Source organism: Lipophrys pholis, assembly GCF_963383615.2.
Source record: "Lipophrys pholis genome assembly, chromosome: 22".
Taxonomy (NCBI): domain Eukaryota; kingdom Metazoa; phylum Chordata; class Actinopteri; order Blenniiformes; family Blenniidae; genus Lipophrys; species Lipophrys pholis.
Genome location: NC_137644.1, coordinates 1,622,755 through 1,640,832, shown reverse-complemented (window position 1 = coordinate 1,640,832; position 18,078 = coordinate 1,622,755). Strand labels below are relative to the sequence as shown.

Here is an 18,078-nt window from a genome sequence, read left to right as displayed (position 1 = left end):
CAAGGTCATTACATCCCCACTCATACTCCAGACTTTCTCACACACCCACACCCACACCCACACCCACACCCACTCACACTCACACTCACACTCACACTCACACTCACACTCACACTCACACTCACACTCACACTCACACTCACACTCACACTCACACTCACACTCACACCCACACCCACACCCACTCCCACTCACACTCACACTCACACTCACACTCACACTCACACTCACACTCACACTCACACTCACACTCACACTCACACTCACCCACACCCACACCCACACCCACACCCACACCCACACCCACACCCACACCCACACCCACACCCACACCCACACCCACACTCACACTCACACTCACACTCACACTCACACTCACACACCCACTCACACTCACACTCACACTCACACTCACACTCACCCACACCCACACTTTCTTTGTACATAGAGTTTGCTGTTTAGTAGATTAGATCACATTCACTAGCTTGTACCAGTCTGTGCTCGGATCTCACACCTTCTCTTTTATTTAAGATTGTTATATTTTACACAGAAATATTAACTCAATACTAACTCAAATAAACCTTTTTCAAACGAGACTGATATTTTGGTATTAGATAATCTGGTGGTGCCCCCATTTATTATTAATGAATAAATAACAAATTTAGTCAAATTAATAATTTTTCATTAATAAATTATTTTTGATAATTTATGAACTTTAAGTAATTACTCAATTACTTTAGGAGTTGTTAATGAGTAAATGACAATTGACTTCCATTAATAATTACAATTTTTCATAAATTACTTCCAGTGATTTATTACTTTCAGTAATCTCTTACTTACAGTAATTTAACGCTAATTACCAACCATACATCCCAACATCATGTACAAGATGGTTATCTTAATGCTGTGCCGCTCTGTTCTCGATGTACCTGCGCTGAGAGTCTTCACACTGTTCTGTGTTTAACCTCCAACTCATTTAAGACCATCTTGATATTCAGAAAGCATTCCCATAACTTCAGGTTTCCGTTCCAGTCGGCTGCGTATTGCAATCAGAGGATATGTTGTTCACGTTGATGGAACATGCATGCACAACCAGAGGACAGGGATTTACACGTGAAGGTCACCCGGCGTGGTACGTCTGTGCATGTAGAGTGATGGCAACTCGCTCTTACACTGCTGTGGTATGAGACAAGATGTGATGCTGCAGGTTTTCCACAAAAAAGGGGTGGAGGATTACGGGGCTTTCTTTATATATTGTTCATGCTTCTTCTAAATCCTCTGCTTGATTCACGAGGCTATTAAATTCCAACCTTTGGTCTGGTCCAGACAGGCAATTACAAACCAACCAGCTCCACCTTGAAGCCACGCGGAATAAAAACACTGCAAGAGGAAAGAAGCGGCGTCGATACTCACCATTGATAACTGGGGTGTACACGACAATACCGGCCAGATTCGGGTCAGACACGGTTTTGTCCAGGATGAGTCCTCCGATGCTGCAGAGCACAATATCATTAGATCATTAACTCTTCTTTACTGTTTGTTTGGAGGATTGTCTTCATGTAGATAGTGGTGAAAGGGTATGTGTGCTGTTCTACACACCAACCAGCCAGAACTTGAGGATGATATGAGTTAAGATTTGCTATAAAGATATGACTCATGATAAATATAAGCACTCAAGTAGATGATGTTCATTTCTTTTGCTTTGAGATGAGTTTTTCCTGTTCCTATCAGCAGATACAGAGAACGTTGGTTGTTTCTGCCAATTTCTCTTTGCTGTTTATAACTTCAGCCCCGCAGCCACCAGGCCTGGTCATCAGTTTAAAAACAAAAATTGCTTAACTGTCCAATTTATGTGAATCAATCTCAAATAATCAAAATTTTCTTTACATTTTAAAAATCTATCACTTTGAGTTTGCAGAGCAGTACGGTACCGTCCATGTAAACTGCTCCATACAAATGTCTGTGTACTTATTAATACACAATTGTTAATGTTTCTAGCATATTGTTCTCTGCACGAATGTGTTTGTCTTTTCATTACAAAAACAACCAACAGTGCCAACTCTTGGCTCAACATGCAAAATACATTGTTTTCAGCGTTTCTGCCATTTCTGTGTAAACGGACATTGTTTTCACTTGAAACGTTGACGTGTAAACAAGGCCCTGATTTCTAACAGCTCCAGACCAGCTTTCACTCCCCCATGCTGCAATGAGGCTCGGCTGGACACTTTCCTTTCACTTTCCTGGACACTAAAGCTCCAGCTTTGTGAGGCTGCATGATTAATTAATACAAAATCATAATTGATTATTTAGTGGGCAATATTAATTAAGTGAAAATTGATTTTCCCGTTAACTGGGATAACTACGGCACGACTGTCTCTCTCACTCTGTCTTTGACTGAGACAGTAGTAGGTAGCTCCTTCCTGTCTGAGAGCTGCACCGAAGCTAAACAGAAATGAAAATCCATCGTGTCATCAGCCAAAAGAAAACAAGATTTTGCCTGAAGAGAAAGGAAAGAACAGGTGAGTGGAGTGGAGATGGTGCGGCTTCGCTGATTGGGAGCAAACCACCCCTCGCTGTAAAGTTTGGACCTTCTCTGATCAAGTCTTTTATTCACAAACTTTCTGTTGACTATTGTTTACTAGCTGCCTAATATCCCACCTACTAACAGGTGCGATGATGAAGAACTAGTCAGCAGTGTTTACTTCAGCTGTCGTAATGTCACGGCTGAAGCCACTGTGGGCGTTAGCAGAGGCTGAAATAAAGCATAATAGAGAGAAGGGAGGCTGGTTTCTGTTGTTTGCAGCTGTTACTGCGACCACGGCCAGTATTTGTGTTCACTCCCTGCTCTATTAGAGCCTGAGAGCTCGCGGTCCGCCACCCACACTGACTGTTAAGGTACAGCCAAAGAGCGAGCGGGACAATGAATCCCCGTCCTCTCTGCTGGCTGACTCTGTGAGAGCGCCGGGCTGGAGGGGACCCGAGGGTGGATGTGGATGTGGATGTTGCTCGGCTGCTGCCATTTGTTTAGGGAATGAGTCATCAGGCAAAGCAGACAGGACGGCCTCTTTCTCCTCACCACATTCAAGACTAAACACACACACACACACACACACACACACACACACACACACACACACACACACACACACACACACACACACACACACACACACACACACACACACACACACACACACACACACACACACACACACACACACACACACACACACACACCTGCTGATGACCATGGCGGTGATGACTGGCTCCCAGCCGGAGTAGAGCAGGGTGCGGCTGGCCGGGTGCTTGGAGGAGATGACCATCCACAGCGGGGTCAGACACATGAAGAAGGCGCAAACCAGCGAGGACACGTATGGGTAGGAATCTAGACGGGGAGTAAGGAGACACGGTCAATCTTTCCTCTCTGGGTGAAGCCAAGTACAGTTTTAACGCCACACAATTTCAACTGACCATTTCTCTTGAAGTCTCTAAGGAGAATTAGCCAATAAACAAACCAGCTTCAGAGATGATCTGCTGGGCTGTCAGTCAGTCAGGATGTAAACAACGAGCAGCTGAATCCCTGTGAGCTGCTCCATGGATGATTTACAAACTAACTTTCTTTTTCAGCAAAAATAGTAGAATGCAATTTAACATTCATCTTTTTGCACACGCATCTCTAAATGAGCAGGTTAGCAATAAGCAGCTCTATGCTGCTTACTGGAGGATCCTTGAGTCTTTAAAAAGTAGAATGAGATTAAACTCAAACAAGCAATCAGAGATTTCTGATGTCTGCCAGAGGTTGACATGGACTCAGAAAGATTTAAATGTTTCCAGATCACCTCCAAAATGTAATGGAATGCTCCGTGGCCTAATATCTATCTGTGGTAAAAATTTAGATTTTTTTTCAAATTAGTAGACATAGAAACTGCATTGAAGTGAATGCAGTGGTAGTGATGGGACCAGATGAGGCTGTGGTGGGATGCAGTGGATTCACTCAACTGGAATAACGGATAATCCAGGAATCCCGTCCACTCTGATCAAAGTTAGTAACTCTACCCAGTGTGAGGTCGTCACTATAAAGGCAGGGGAAGGTGTTCACACTCAGCTCACCATCAATGTGACACCTTCCTAAACACTCCACTTCTTCAGCTCATCACAGCCAATAGATTTTACTAGAAGCGGTCAGCTGATGACAGATCAGTCCACGTGAGTTTTTGCATTTCTGTCATTTTGTCAGAATATTGTGTATCCTGCTGGATATATGGTACATACAATATCTGTGACTATTTGAGAGTGTGGTTCACCCAACAGGTTTTCTCCATCATTGTTTGAGTCTCGGCGTGTCTCTTCATTGTTTGTGTCTGTTGTTGCTTTAAATCTGGTTTTGGGACTGACATGTTGACTTTCTGTTGGAACTTTGTGCCGCACGGTGGTGCAGTAGTTAGTCACCTCACATGGACTAGGTCCAGGTTCAAATACCAGCCGACCCTTTCTGTGTGGATTCTGCATGTTCTCCCTGTTCGGAGGATGGGTTACCCCCGGGTCCAAAAACATGCATATGAAGTTAAGTGAGATCCGAATTTACCCCGAGATGTGAGTGAGTGTGATTGTCTGTCTGTGTGTGTTTGTCCTGTGATGGACTGGAGACATGTCCATGTGTATCCTGTTCTCCTCCATGCAACCTGGGATCGGCTCCAGCAACCTGCAACCCTCAACAGGATGAAGCAGCGGGATGGATGGATGGATGGATGGATGGATGGATGGATGGATGGATGGATGGATGGATGGATGGATGGATGGATGGATGGATGGATGGATGGATGGATCAAACTAAGACTGTCAAACGATTACAATTTCAAATCAGCTTAATCACAAGGTTGATGTGGATCAATCTTGATTATTCACAGTTAAATATTCATTTTTAATCCAAATGAATCATGTTTCATTTTGCATGAGTAAACAGACTCACACAATGTGTTTATTAAACACCTTTCATGTTAACAAAAAATGATCTTTTTTCATAACAGAGGTTTATCCACAGTAATGTGTTCCTGTTCGTCCTCAGCCAGCTATTAGGACTCCCTAACGTGTTGATGTTGTCAGAGTGGAGCGATGACCACTTTACAATGTTGCAGCAACTGAGAAAAGCAGAATCCAGACTAACGTACGCGTCACGTTAATGTCGTATTTTGAGACGGAAGTTTGTTTTTGTTGTTGTTGTTTTTCTAACCTTTATTTATGAAACAACAAACCAAACAATTACAAACTCTTGCCGAGGAAAAACAATCTCAGAAATAAACAATGAACATCTTTAGGAAACATGCTGGGGGGCATTAAGAAGTCACCCTCAATAATGAATCAAAGCTTATGAGGAAAACAAAAGAAATAAAAGAGCATCAATAAAACTAGTTAATGTCTACAAAAGAAAAACATCTTTAAACAATAAGAATGTGAATAGCTGGTTTTCTAGATATTTTCCACTCGTCAATTGCTGCAGTGCTGAAAAACACAATTTAAATTCATTAATAAAACGAGGAAACGATGGTTTCTTTTTTCCCATTTGGAACAGTGGTTGTGATATTTTTGCCAAAAGAATGACTATATTAGTAATGTCCGAGGTGGCTGGGCTGAAATCATCCAGAAAAAACAAAAGGTGAGTTTCAGCAGGTAAATCTGTTAATTCCAGTGAAAACCAGTTTTTAATATCCAACCAGAATGTTTTGGGTAATTAAACAGTGAACAAACAAATGTTCTAAAGTTTCCTCACTGGAATTGCAAAATGAGCACAAATCAACTTTAAATTTGAATCTCTTTTTAAGAAAGTCAGCTACTGGGTGAACTCTAGTCGTTATTTTAAAGTGAGTCTCCTTAACCTTTGGGGTTATGGGCCATTTAATAATTCTTGACTAAGAATTCATTTTAGTGGACTTCCTCGTCTCATTTGGCACATTCTTAAATGTAAATCTGTTATAGTCATCATAAATGATTTGATTTAGAGCATCACTAATCAACTTATTATTACGTTTTTTGTCTATTAAATTACAGCCATTTATTTCTAAAGCAGGGAGAGAAGTTGTGATTGTGGAGTATAGCAGCATATTTTGGATTAATTGAACTCAGGGTTTGGGAATCTTTTTACAAACTTTATCAAAATCCTTGTGACGTCATATTTTTCAGTAAAAGCCGAGAAATCTAGAAGCCTACCATTTTCATCTAATAAATCTTTAACAAACATAATACCCTTTTCAAACCGATCTGATTAAAATAATGATTTACTGCCAGATGTAATGACTCTATTATTCCACAACATAGAGCCATGAGGAGAAAAGTTGTGGTTAAACACCGTCTTCCACAATAGTAGGATTTCTTTATGGAAATTTGCCAGTTTAATTGGTATCTTATTTACATCGAAAACATATTTTAGAACAAATTCCAGCCCGCCTAACTTTTTAAATAAACATTGTGGAATGTGGAACCACATGGAGTCAGGTTGTAATAAAACATTTCTAAGCCATTTAATTTTGATTGTACCAAACATTGATTCAAAGTCCAACAGCTTTAATACACCATTACTATGATTTCTAACAAGTTAGGACTTTTTTTATGTAATGGGTTTTGTTTTTCTATATGAATTTAAAAATAATCCAGTTGGCTTTTTTACTGTAATTTGAGCCGGAAGTGCCTTGGTGAAAAGAAACCTTCCTGCAGAGTGTGCAGGATACTTGATGTTGGTTGACTGTTCCATCTTGGGGGTTTTTGTACTCGAGTTTCCCATTGAAAGGTCCACCGTGCTTGTTTAGCATCTTTCATATCGAGTTGTGTCTGTGATGACTGGAACAACTGCCCATTTGCGACGACGTGTCCGATGGTAAGTCTACTGAGACAAAGTACCCGAAATGTGTTGCCAGAGACATTCAGGGTATTCTGCACTGCAGATGGGTTAATTGTGTTAAAATCTTTAATCTGATTAATCATGATGATGGATTAATCTGCATTAATTTTGACAATCTTATTTGGAACCATGCTTTGTTTTATCCGTTCTTTGTCATCAAGGTTAGAGCTTCCTGGTTGTTTTGTGTGTCTTTTTGTGATTGCTTTGTTTTTTTTGTCTATTTTTGTTCAGTTGGTGTGTCTTGGTAACTGCATTGTGTCTCTTAGACCAAATATACACTGTCAGTGTAATGCCATCCAATTCAGATTGTTTGCTCTTATGTGGCACAGATCGGATCTGTTTTCAGACAATGTCAGCAGAAAAAAGATGCACGCAATCAGATATAATGAGAGTGGATACAAAACCCATTTGTATGTGGAAATAAATCACATACGTATCAGACATTGTCAATGCGAAGGCGATGTAACCAGGCTGGTAGGATTTTCTTAACATCATAAAATCTGTGATCATCTAGCTTATTTAGTTGCATAGTAAACACACGGTAAAGAAAACCGGGCAAACCTAGTCAGTTGAGGAGATCACCCGTCTTCCAGATCTTTGGGGAGAGGAGGAAATAATTGCAGCATATGTATGAGATGTGATTATGGTCTATTTCCTCTTCTCTGCCTAAATGTCCTGCAATCTTTGGCGAGCTTCTCAGGCACCACAACATTAGCATCAAACATACACCATCCAGGATTTCGCAGTTAACGCTTGATTGATAAAATATGTGTAACCACATGGTTAAAAAAAAAAAAATCGGATTTCGGCAGGAAGTCGGATCTGGGAAACAACACTTGCAGTGCCTTAGGCCCTGTTTCCACGACAACGTTTCACGTGACAACACCTAATCCGCAAAAAAAAGTGGGGGCGTTTCCACTGCAGCAGCGGACACAGAGACAACGATGTAGTTAGTCTGCCGGGCCACTGGAGGGCGCTGTTGCTTGATTTTGTAATGAATCTACACAGACGTGTGCAGAGAACAAAACACTATAAAGGTGAAGAAAATGGAGAGAACCTGACATCCTAGTGGACTGATGAGGAACCGGATGATATCAGGGAGAGTCTCAACTATTAAACTACTGATCTGGACCATAAAACTAGAATATGGACCGCGGGTCGTACCGCTACGGGTCATACCGCTACGGGTCGTACCACTACGGGTCGTACCACTACGGGTCGTACCACTACGGGTCGTACCACTACGCCGCCGCCATGTTTGTTTACAACTGGATGAGCAGGAGGGGGGAGATGAGCAGTAACAGGCTCTGTAGCCTCCATCAGTCTCTGCAGGAGGGATTAGCACCATGAAAGAATCTTTCCACCTTGGGAGCCGGATTAAAAACTTTGTGGATACAGTGGATCAGAACACTGGTGTCGTGTAAACGGACCCCCCTAAAGTGAAGAAAGTTTTGCGGATACACTCGAATTCGTTGTCGTGTAAACGGGGCCTTAGTGTCAGTATCATGTTGCAGCTCTGTTGTGTTTTTGAGTGTCACTGTGTATTCATTTTAAATAAATTTGAGGCTATTTTGAAAGTCTTGCTGTTATTTTGTCTCTCCAAGTGTTTATTTGAGACTTTGTGGGCCTTAAGGGGTGCTTGAAATCCCCTTTAATTTCTTGCACATCCATATATTAGATAAACAACCCCTCAAGCAGTCTGAATCCCGATACACACAGAGAGAAGAGTGATTATGATTTTAACTGTGAAATTGATAATTCACCAGAATGATTAACACAAATTAAATCACTCTGGTATGGCTAAAGTAAGATAATATATAATAAAATATTCAAGCACCCCTCTGCACCTCTACTTCTTTCCACTCTGAGAGTTTGCATAAACAAGTGCTGATCATTCATTTCAAAGAGCACCTTTTCAACAGAGCTTCATCAAACTAAATGAACGAGGCCTTGGAAAGGCTTCAAATTACACACTTCACCTCTCTGCAAGACAGAAATGGTGCAGGAAGCAACTGAGGACAGTTTCAGGTCATATTGAGCTTATATGGATATACTCCCATCACCAAAGCCTTATTTACAGCAATGTAGTGGCCATGTCTGTCTTATCCTTCTGGGTAAGTCAGACTGCCTGTTGGGCTCATTGTGTTAACGATACAAACAGGACTTTGTTCAGAAATACAGCCCCAACATAACAATGGTGTTAATCCAAGGAGGAGAAAACAGGAAGTAAGAAGTTTTTGGAGCCACAGAAGAGGACTTTTCTTAAACTTATGTGGACTTGTATGTGTGGTTCAGTCTTTGTTCTGTGTTCTCAGTCTCATGTGTTAAATCAGCCAAACATCTTGTACCAGACATGGCAGAGAGCACAAGTAGACTGTGAGCCTCCTCCACTCAGGCTCACGTGTCACTAACGTGCAAAAGAGCACTTCTTTTTTTTCTTTTCTCCCTCGTCCTGTTCGGCAGCTTGGGCAGAAACAATAAGGTGTGATTGAGAGCCTCCCGGTGTCAGAGCAGTTCTTGCTCTTACAACAGGAAGAGACCTGGAGTCTCCTCCTGTTGCTGCCTTTATAGATCGTTTGCACTGCTGTCATGAATTTCCCATGATCCTCTCTGATTCGCTAGTGTCTGCCATCTTTTATGACAGCTTATATTTACAGAGAGCCACGCCCCCAGCCCAGAAAGCAACAGAGGGAGAACCCAGAGAAGACCCTTTAGTGACTTTTAAGGGTCATGTAATAGCCCATTCAAATGGTGACCTGGCCGGAGAGCAACTCCAAAGTGACTGGAACGGAGGAAGCTTTAAGTAACAGAAAAGTTCAGACATTCCTCCATTGAAACAAACGTTTCACGAGCCCTGCAACATAACCCACAGTTCACCACATTGTTGAGGAAGTTTGTTTGTGGAGCTATCATTAGCTCCATGGTCCAAACCAAAATAGAATACTTTTCTCTACACTGAAATGGAAAGTCCACGATGAAAGCAATTGGTTTGAGAAGTCTTCATTTTGTGTGTTGTGTTAATATTGTGTGATTATTAGTGATTTATTTGTGTCTTTGTGGTCTTCCCGAGGGTCTACGTTTCCCTTATCATTGTCTATCAATATCAGGAGTTGGAACCTCTTGGGAACTGTTTGTAATTTTGTCTTTTTAAAGTTGTGTGCACTCGTGTTTTTATAAATTGACGTTTAATTATAAATATCCAGTGAGCGGCAGTTCTGTGGGCCAAATGCCTTGTTGATGCCAGAGGTCAGAGGAGAATGTCCAGACTGGTTGGAGCTGATAGAACGGCCACAGTAACTCAAATAACCACTGGTTACACCCGAGGTCTGCAGAAGAGCGTCTCTGAACGCACAACACCTGGAACCTTGAGGCGGAGGAGCTCCAGCAGCAGAAGACCACCCCGGGTGCCACTCCTGTCAGGGCCCCTTAGTACCAACTGAGCATGGTGTCAACGCCCCAGCCTCCCGGAGTATTGCTGCTGACCATGTCCATCCCTTTATGACCACAGTGGACCCGTCTTCTGATGGCTCCTTCCAGCAGGATAACGCTCCATGTCATAAAGCACCAATCATCTCAGACTGGTTCCTTGAACATGACAATGAGTTCACTGGACTCAAATGTCCTCCACAGTCACCAGATCTCAATCCAGTAGAACCTTTGGGATGTGGTGGAACAGGAGACTCACATCATGGATGTGCAGCCAACAAACCTGCAGCAACTGCGTGACGCTATCATGTCAATATGGACCAAAGTCTCTGAGGAACGTCTCCAGTACCTTGTTGAATCTAGGCCACCAAGGATTAAGGCAGTGCTGAAGGCAAAAGGGGGGTACCCAACCCAGTACCAGCAAGGTGTACCTAATAAAGTGGCCGGTGAGTGTATATCAAGCAGTGAGAAATAGAGCAAAGAGAAAACCAGACACCAAAAAATGAAGGATTTTCTTTCTTAACATTACCTTCCCTCTTTGTTTCAGCTACAATATAGCACAACTATTTGGGAAACATAATTAGAGTAAAACACCTGCACAGAGCCACTGCCAGATATTTCCAGTGGGATCCTGTTCCAAACAGTAAATCACTGTCATTAGGACACACGCCCAGATTGATTATCATGATGGTCTCCAGGCTAAAAAGGAGAGAAGGCTTACTGTTGGAGCCTGGGATATAATGGGCTGGAGTGGACCTTGAGTCCTAAAATATAATGCTGGGGTGGGTAAAGTGTGGAGCCCATTTGGGAGGGAAGCCTGGCCACACAGAGCAGCCCACCTCCCTGGGACGCCCCCTTCAGGGGGGGGAGAGTGTGACACCTGCTGAGCTAATGCTCACTGAATCGGCTGGCTATCAACCAAACGGCTATTAAAGTCTTCTACAGTTAAAGTGCTTACAAAAACCTAAAACACCCTGCCACCGACCATCCTCGCTGTGCTGAATAAACCAACCAACAAACAATTGATATTCCTGTCCATCTCTGGTGCAATACATTTAGTGAAAACGCTCTGCCAGGAAAAAAGGTCCTGCTGCTGCCAACTGTCTTCTACTGCAGCGACGGTACAAACTCCAGTCGAGAAAGTTCCTCCATGTTTTATCACAACAAGGATGTGCACTGAACACAGAGTTTGCAAGTGCAATCACTAGAGGGGGGAGGAGTGCTATATTACCCAGTCAGCCATAAAAATATGACCACCTGAGTAATTTTCTGCTAATGAAGTAATCCTCCATCGCAGAATCCCACATGATGGTATTACCATAAATCCTGGACAGGCTGAAAGCAATGTTCTCCTACAACAACACAGCAATGCAACATGTAATGTATTTATGATACTATTTAAATCCTGCATGAGTAATACATTTGTTCACCTCTTAATGCTGCCAATACTTCAGAATGACAAGATGATGACAAGTGATGGCCACAGTCCCGCGAAGATTACAGAGGAAACGTCACTTCGTACTGCGTTGCTGGAATCGTCAGCTCCAGTGGAGTTAATATTGAGCTACAGTGCTTCTCTTGGCTTCTCTTGGCTGTAAATTTCAGTTAGACATCAATCCTGGTGAGTGATTAGGTGCAGAGTTTCTACAGATATGGAATGCAGCATCAAATGATAAATGGGGTAAAGTCTGAAAACTCGAAAAGTATAACTCTCCCAGTGTTCCGATCTGACCAATACCAAGACAACTATTATATTCTCAAATCTGTCATGTATCTAATGTCAAACACTTTGGTAGTTGTATTAAATATGGTAAGCGTGTGAGCTTGTGTGGTTAAACACATTTGTAGAGGTAATATTAGGAATAGCCAATCATCCCCGTTTGCCTTGGATATAAGGTCTTCTCCTGAAGACATGGCAAAAAGAGGCTTGTGTCAAATTACACAAACAATATGAGTGTTGGCAGTTTGGTTCCGTTAAAGATAAGTTTCAGAAAAAAAAGTGGTCTTTCAAGCAGGAGGAAGCTTAATGAGACAGATGGTAAAAACTTGTTTCAGGCTAAAGAAGACAATCAACACATTTGTGGAGAGAGAAAGGAGGAATAAAGAAAGCCTACTTTTGTGGCGTTTGAAATCATAAAAATAACTCTGAGAATTAGTGTAATAGGTGTCCTTAGACAGTGTGCTTGGTGTAAGCAGGGGCTGGTGATTAATAACACTTTGGAGAAAGCCAGTCATCAGCACAACAGCTAAGCTTTCCATGTTTGCTCTAATTTGTGTCTCCTCAGATTGGACTCATTACAGCCGTGTTCTCCAGCCGATTAACGGAAAAACTGTGTCTCCAAAAAGTGGTTGAGAAGAATACATTTGCAGTGCTCATAAAACAGAGATCCTGTACTCACAAAGATTCTTTTTTAAGACCGAGCCTAAAAAAAGAAGCATAGAAATGTCTGTTGTTCTCATTTTGCAGCTCTATTCCCCTCTTTGAGTTTTCTGTTGAGCATATTAGCGCCTTTCCTTGGTGGCAGACTCCCTGTGGGGCTGCCAGCTTGTGGCTGCCGCCACTGAAGCCTCTTCCACAGGTGCAGGTGTGGCCAACATGTCAGGATCCCAGTCTGTCTGCTAATTTGACCGGATTGTGGTGGTGTCTCCTCATTTGTCTCCTCTCGCAGACTGTCCTTCGACGGCTCCGGCGTTGCCACATCAACACAAGCATGCACACTGTGCATGCTGGCAGAGTCTGGCCCCATTTCCTCAGTGCTTTTATCCGCCGCCCTGCCCTCTCACTACAGCACCCCGTAACAATCCTGTTTGTGAAAAGCACTCCAAAAATAAACTCCACTGGACTCCACTCTGCCTTTTCGGTTGAATTCCTTCAAAACTAAATATATACATGATAATAGTGTGGTTTAAATACTTGGTGTGTGTGTGTGTGCGTGTGTGTGTGTGTGTGTGTGCGTGTGTGTGTGTGTGTGTGTGTGTGTGTGTGTGTACTCTGGCTCATGAACAACAGAGTGACTGTCTCTGAGGGCAGCAGCCAGTCTGCTGTGACCTGCCAAGGAAATATGAAATCTACAGCGTGCTTCATGAATGCAGCTCTCAGGACTACACAGCGTCTTTCATGCTGTTGAACGGGGATGTCACACCCGCTGCTGTGTACGGGGGCGTTCCAGGGGAAATCTCTTCGTCCTGATCAGGAGGTGCTCCTCGAGTTTGGGATCAACCATGTGAAGTGTGTGCAGGGAGAAAGAAAGTGCTGCAGAGTGAAGCTGGAGCGACCTCTACTGGCAAGCGACAGGAAGTGCAGCACCACAAGGCGCAAATGCACATTTATGTTCTACTAAAAAGATATATGTGGTGTTACTTGTGCTGTGGTTTACTTCAAACTGGAACTCAAGAGGAGTAGAAATCAAAACAGGAAGATGCTCTATTTATATAGATATACACTCAAATATGGAGCGAGAAATACGCTGTTGTGGACGGACAGACAGACAGATAGTAATGGACATACAGAGTGATATAAAGATGAATTTTATATAGAGACAGAGCTATATAGACAGACAGCTAGATAAAAAAGCTAGTTATGTACAGAAGTAATTATATTGATATGTAGTTATGTAAGTTAGTTATTTGGAGATAGTTATATATAATATATTTATATAGAGAGTTAGAGAGATAGTTAAAGGGCATAGTGAAATAATAAACCTTTCTAAATCTCTATGCATTGATATAATCAGTCTGATCTTATGAACTAGATTAGTCTCAGAGGACAATTTTTGCTTTGGTCAAAACATGTTTTAGAAATTTGTACAATACTTAAGGTTCAGATATGAGCTGCGATTGCCAACGTGCCCACGCACCTCTTCACTAAACACAATGAGCGTTTATTGAAACCAGGGGTGTTGCGTAGTGTCAGCCTTATTCCTTCCCACAGATTGATGCAGAACAAACATGGTTAGGAATCCTAAGAATTCCCAGGAAATACAGAACTTTCTGTTCAGAAGACAGTCTGTAGTTAGGTTGCGCATGCTTGGCGGTGCAGCGAGAGTATGATAATAAACAGGGGTACTTATAGGTACTTAGGTACTTATATGACCGAGATTACGTAACAACATTCAGACCTTCCATGACAATGGTGTGTTGGGTGGGGCTCAACTGGTGAGACGGAGTATTTTTACCAGCAGGAGCTCAGACAGCTTAGGAATTGTGGAAAAAGTCGTGAAAAGAGCAGCAGGAACTCGTCCAGTAGGAACTCGTCCAGTAACCGTCCCTTCTGATGAAGTCACCGCCTGAAAGCTGCACTTTATTGTACACGGAGGGCGAAAAGAATTCTCACCCGTCTTTAATTTTAGTCATAAATAAATAAATCTGAATTAAGGTTCAGTATTACTTTATTCATACCCGTATGAATAAAGTAATATTGAACCTTAATTCATACCTCGTGACCATAAAACAAAGTCACAGATTAAGAAAAAACGACTAAAAATAGCAGCAACATGCTGCGACACTGAAAAGCCGCTGATCGTAACACATGGAAGGAAAAACAGGGTCCAGAGCTCTGATACTTGGACATCAGCATCATTACATCAGATCAGATCAGACTTTAGTAACATCTATTACACATAAACACTCAACAATAATATAATTTGTTTATCCTCCCCTGATATCTTAAACCCTTATTTCAATCTTAATACAACTTAAGTCACATATCAGATTTTGAAATTGAGACACGTTAATAGAAATTATGAGGAAAAAAAGATCTTCCTTCAAGAACCTAATCTGCCAAAATGATTGACAACCTTACAATTGTTCTTGTTTTTGCTATTAAACACAATCTGACTGTAAAGTAAAGTGCTGATTCACCTACCCAGGCACTTGTAGAGGCCCTGACTGATCCAGGCCAGGATGGCCAAGGTAATGAGGTCACCAAAGCTGGCTGCGATGGGCGTGGCTACATTGTCTGGGTTGATGCCCGTCTTCTTGGAACCCACAATTACCCCGACCATGATGATCCCTAAGCGTGACAACACACAGTGGAACCACAGTTGGGTTGACATCAGACATCAGTCACCAGTGTGTGTGTGTGTGTGTGTGTGTGTGTGTGTGTGTGTGTGTGTGTGTGTGTGTGTGTGTGTGTGTGTGTGTGTGTGTGTGTGTGTGTGTGTGTGTGTGTGTGTGTGTGTGTGTGTTTGTTCACCTTGAAGCAGGGAGGCTATGAAGGCCGTGGCCACGCTGCTGGAGCAGAGCAGAACAGCATGACTCATCTGAAACTTGCCCTCAGGGATCCAGCCGAGCACCACGGCTGCTACTGCGGCCAGGAAACCCACCACAGTGGCCTGAACCTGCAAGAGACATGGTGGGGGGGGGGGGGGGGGGGGGGGGGGGGGGAGGGGGGGGGGGGTGTTTACCACAACGCAGCGTCATTAATTCCACAGATCCAGCAGGAACTGATATGTTAATTAAAGCCATCCTGAACTCCAGCTCCAGGTCACCTGCTGGTTACAGAACGTCTGCGGATGTTACATAAGTTTTGTGTTCAGCAGTGTGTGTGTGGGGGCGGGGGGGTGATTACTGGAGCTTGTACTTGGTCTCAGTACAGCTCACAGATCAATGCAGGAGTCAGAGGGGCCACCCACACAGGATCAATTATTACCGACAGTAGAAACAATACTGATGAAATGTGCTGGTTTTGAGAGCCACGCATAGAGAACACGTATATAACAAGATATACAAATCATCTTCTTCAAATAATCGTATTTAAACTGACTCATAACATTTGGCAATCACAGAGAATCGTCCAACTTAGCATTTATTGACAAAAAGGCTTTTATTGACAAACATATTTGATGAGTGACTAAGTTATGAATGAATAACAGGTCAGATAAGCAAACGTCATCTAATAAGCACTATAAACCAACACAAGTTCTAATAAGCATTATAAACACAAGCCAGTATGTGTGAGTGTGTGTGTGTGTGTGGGGGGGGGGGGGGGGGGGGGGGGGGGGGACAAAGACAACATGGCCGCCACCTATAGCCCTACCAATGGTAGTCACACTATCTACCGTCTCTGCCCAGATAGGCGCTCTTGACGTGTAGCTTGGTCTAGTCGTTCTGTTGGCTCCGTACGGAGTCAAGCACAAGCTCACATCCCAACTTAAGACTCTGTGGGTTAACAGAGACTGGAATGGCACTGGCAATAACCTCATGCCAGATGTACCCGTGAAGGTTGTATAGGCGTGGTGCTGGCAGTCCTGAGAATTTGCTCAACACAGGTTAGTGGAACTACGTAAGGTGGAGTTTTACCTGCCTGTAACAAGGCTGCTAACGGAGGAGCTTATCTCTCTAAGATCTGGAGTAAGATCTCTGACTACACGCACATAGGTTATGTTCTTAACAACATTGAGAGTCCAAGGTGTGCTGTATGGTGTTGTTAATTGAGGCTGAATGTGAGTTTACAGTGCCATGGTTCCCTGAATGGTTCTACTCAGTTCTACGCATGTTTGCATGGTCTAATAAGTCTTGGTTAAATTTCTGATGGTGGCAGGATTATTGCAAACATATGATGTGAGCTGAGCATACAGTCTCCTAAGCTCTACTGGTGAAATCACTTCTCCTGTTGGGGTGAAGGTTCTCCCCCCTCCAGTTAACTTCTTACCCCGGTGGAGTAAATGGGTTGAATGGCACTGCCATGCAGGCCGTGACGACACTGACATCTGCTTGTGGTACAGAAGGTGCAGTGGACGGCCATTTCTCACCCAGTTATCGTTTGGAGGGGAGTGACTCCTGTGGACCGATCGGTCACCAGCACCAGGGGAAGTTTCTAATCCCAATCTTTACCATTGCTGTTAACATACTTTCTGAGTGTGTGGGTGATGGTATGGTTGACTCACTCAACCTGGCCAGATGACTGCGGGTGGTATGGCAAATGGATGTCATGACACTGGACGTTAATGTTTTGCTGGGGTGGCTCTATCGAGGTAGACAGAGCAGCCGTTGACACGCAGTCTCGCGGTCAGACACTTATATCCCCACCCTGATAAGTGGTCTGCTAGCGTAGGCCATGACTCGCTCGTCTGTCAGGCGACTTGACAGTGAGCAGAAAAGCCTGCCGCGAGGAGATGCTCTGTCTTCATCTGGGTGAGCCAGACAGGGTGCTGAGCAGAGTTTTGCTTTCATGAGACAGAAGCACCATTCAGGGGGGGTTTCCACTCACCGGTCTGATCTTTGCGAAGAAATTGTGTGAGGGGCCAGGCAACCTCCGCACAATCCTCGATGAGTTGTCGGGAGTAGGTCCAGACGCCAATGAAGCTTCTAAGTTCTGACACGGTAGTCTGAGCCCTGATGTTTTCAATAGCCCACAATCTCCCTGCTCGGGGTTCAAATCCATCAACGCCAATTATACTAGTGCATCGTATTCAACTCTGATACCGCACCACTGACGTTCGCAGAGAGCAAGTTTGGTTCCAGCAGCTTGAAGTTGATTAAGGACGTGTCACATTTCAGCTAAGTGTTCCTCAATGGTGCAGCGTCGCATGAGGATGTAATTCGCTTAAGGCTTGCCATGAACAGCAGCGTCGCTCATCGTTTTGTGGAGAAGGATAGTGAACTCTGATGGTGTGTTCTAGTACCAAATGGGCAACAGCTCCAGGCTTATTGCCAGGTGAGTTCAAAAGGAAAAAGCAGCTTGCACTGGTCAGCTTTCGTGATCCAGAACCCATTTGCCACATAAGCAGCGAGTGAGATTCTGATGGTGTACAAAGATG

At 43.3% G+C, this 18,078-nt stretch overlaps 1 protein-coding gene across 2 annotated transcripts in view; it reads right to left on the bottom strand.

Moving 5' to 3' along the window:
• slc41a2b (solute carrier family 41 member 2b) overlaps positions 1–18,078 on the bottom strand; it is a 58,812-nt gene that overhangs the window by 30,701 nt on the left and 10,033 nt on the right. For both annotated transcript variants that reach the window (XM_080492077.1, XM_080492078.1), the window contains exons 5-8: positions 15,513–15,657; positions 15,183–15,329; positions 3,238–3,385; positions 1,414–1,493 (exon numbers count right to left, since the gene is read on the bottom strand). In XM_080492077.1, the coding sequence (XP_080348203.1) occupies positions 1,414–1,493; positions 3,238–3,385; positions 15,183–15,329; positions 15,513–15,657 (520 nt within the window). The remainder of the gene's footprint in view (positions 1–1,413; positions 1,494–3,237; positions 3,386–15,182; positions 15,330–15,512; positions 15,658–18,078) is intronic.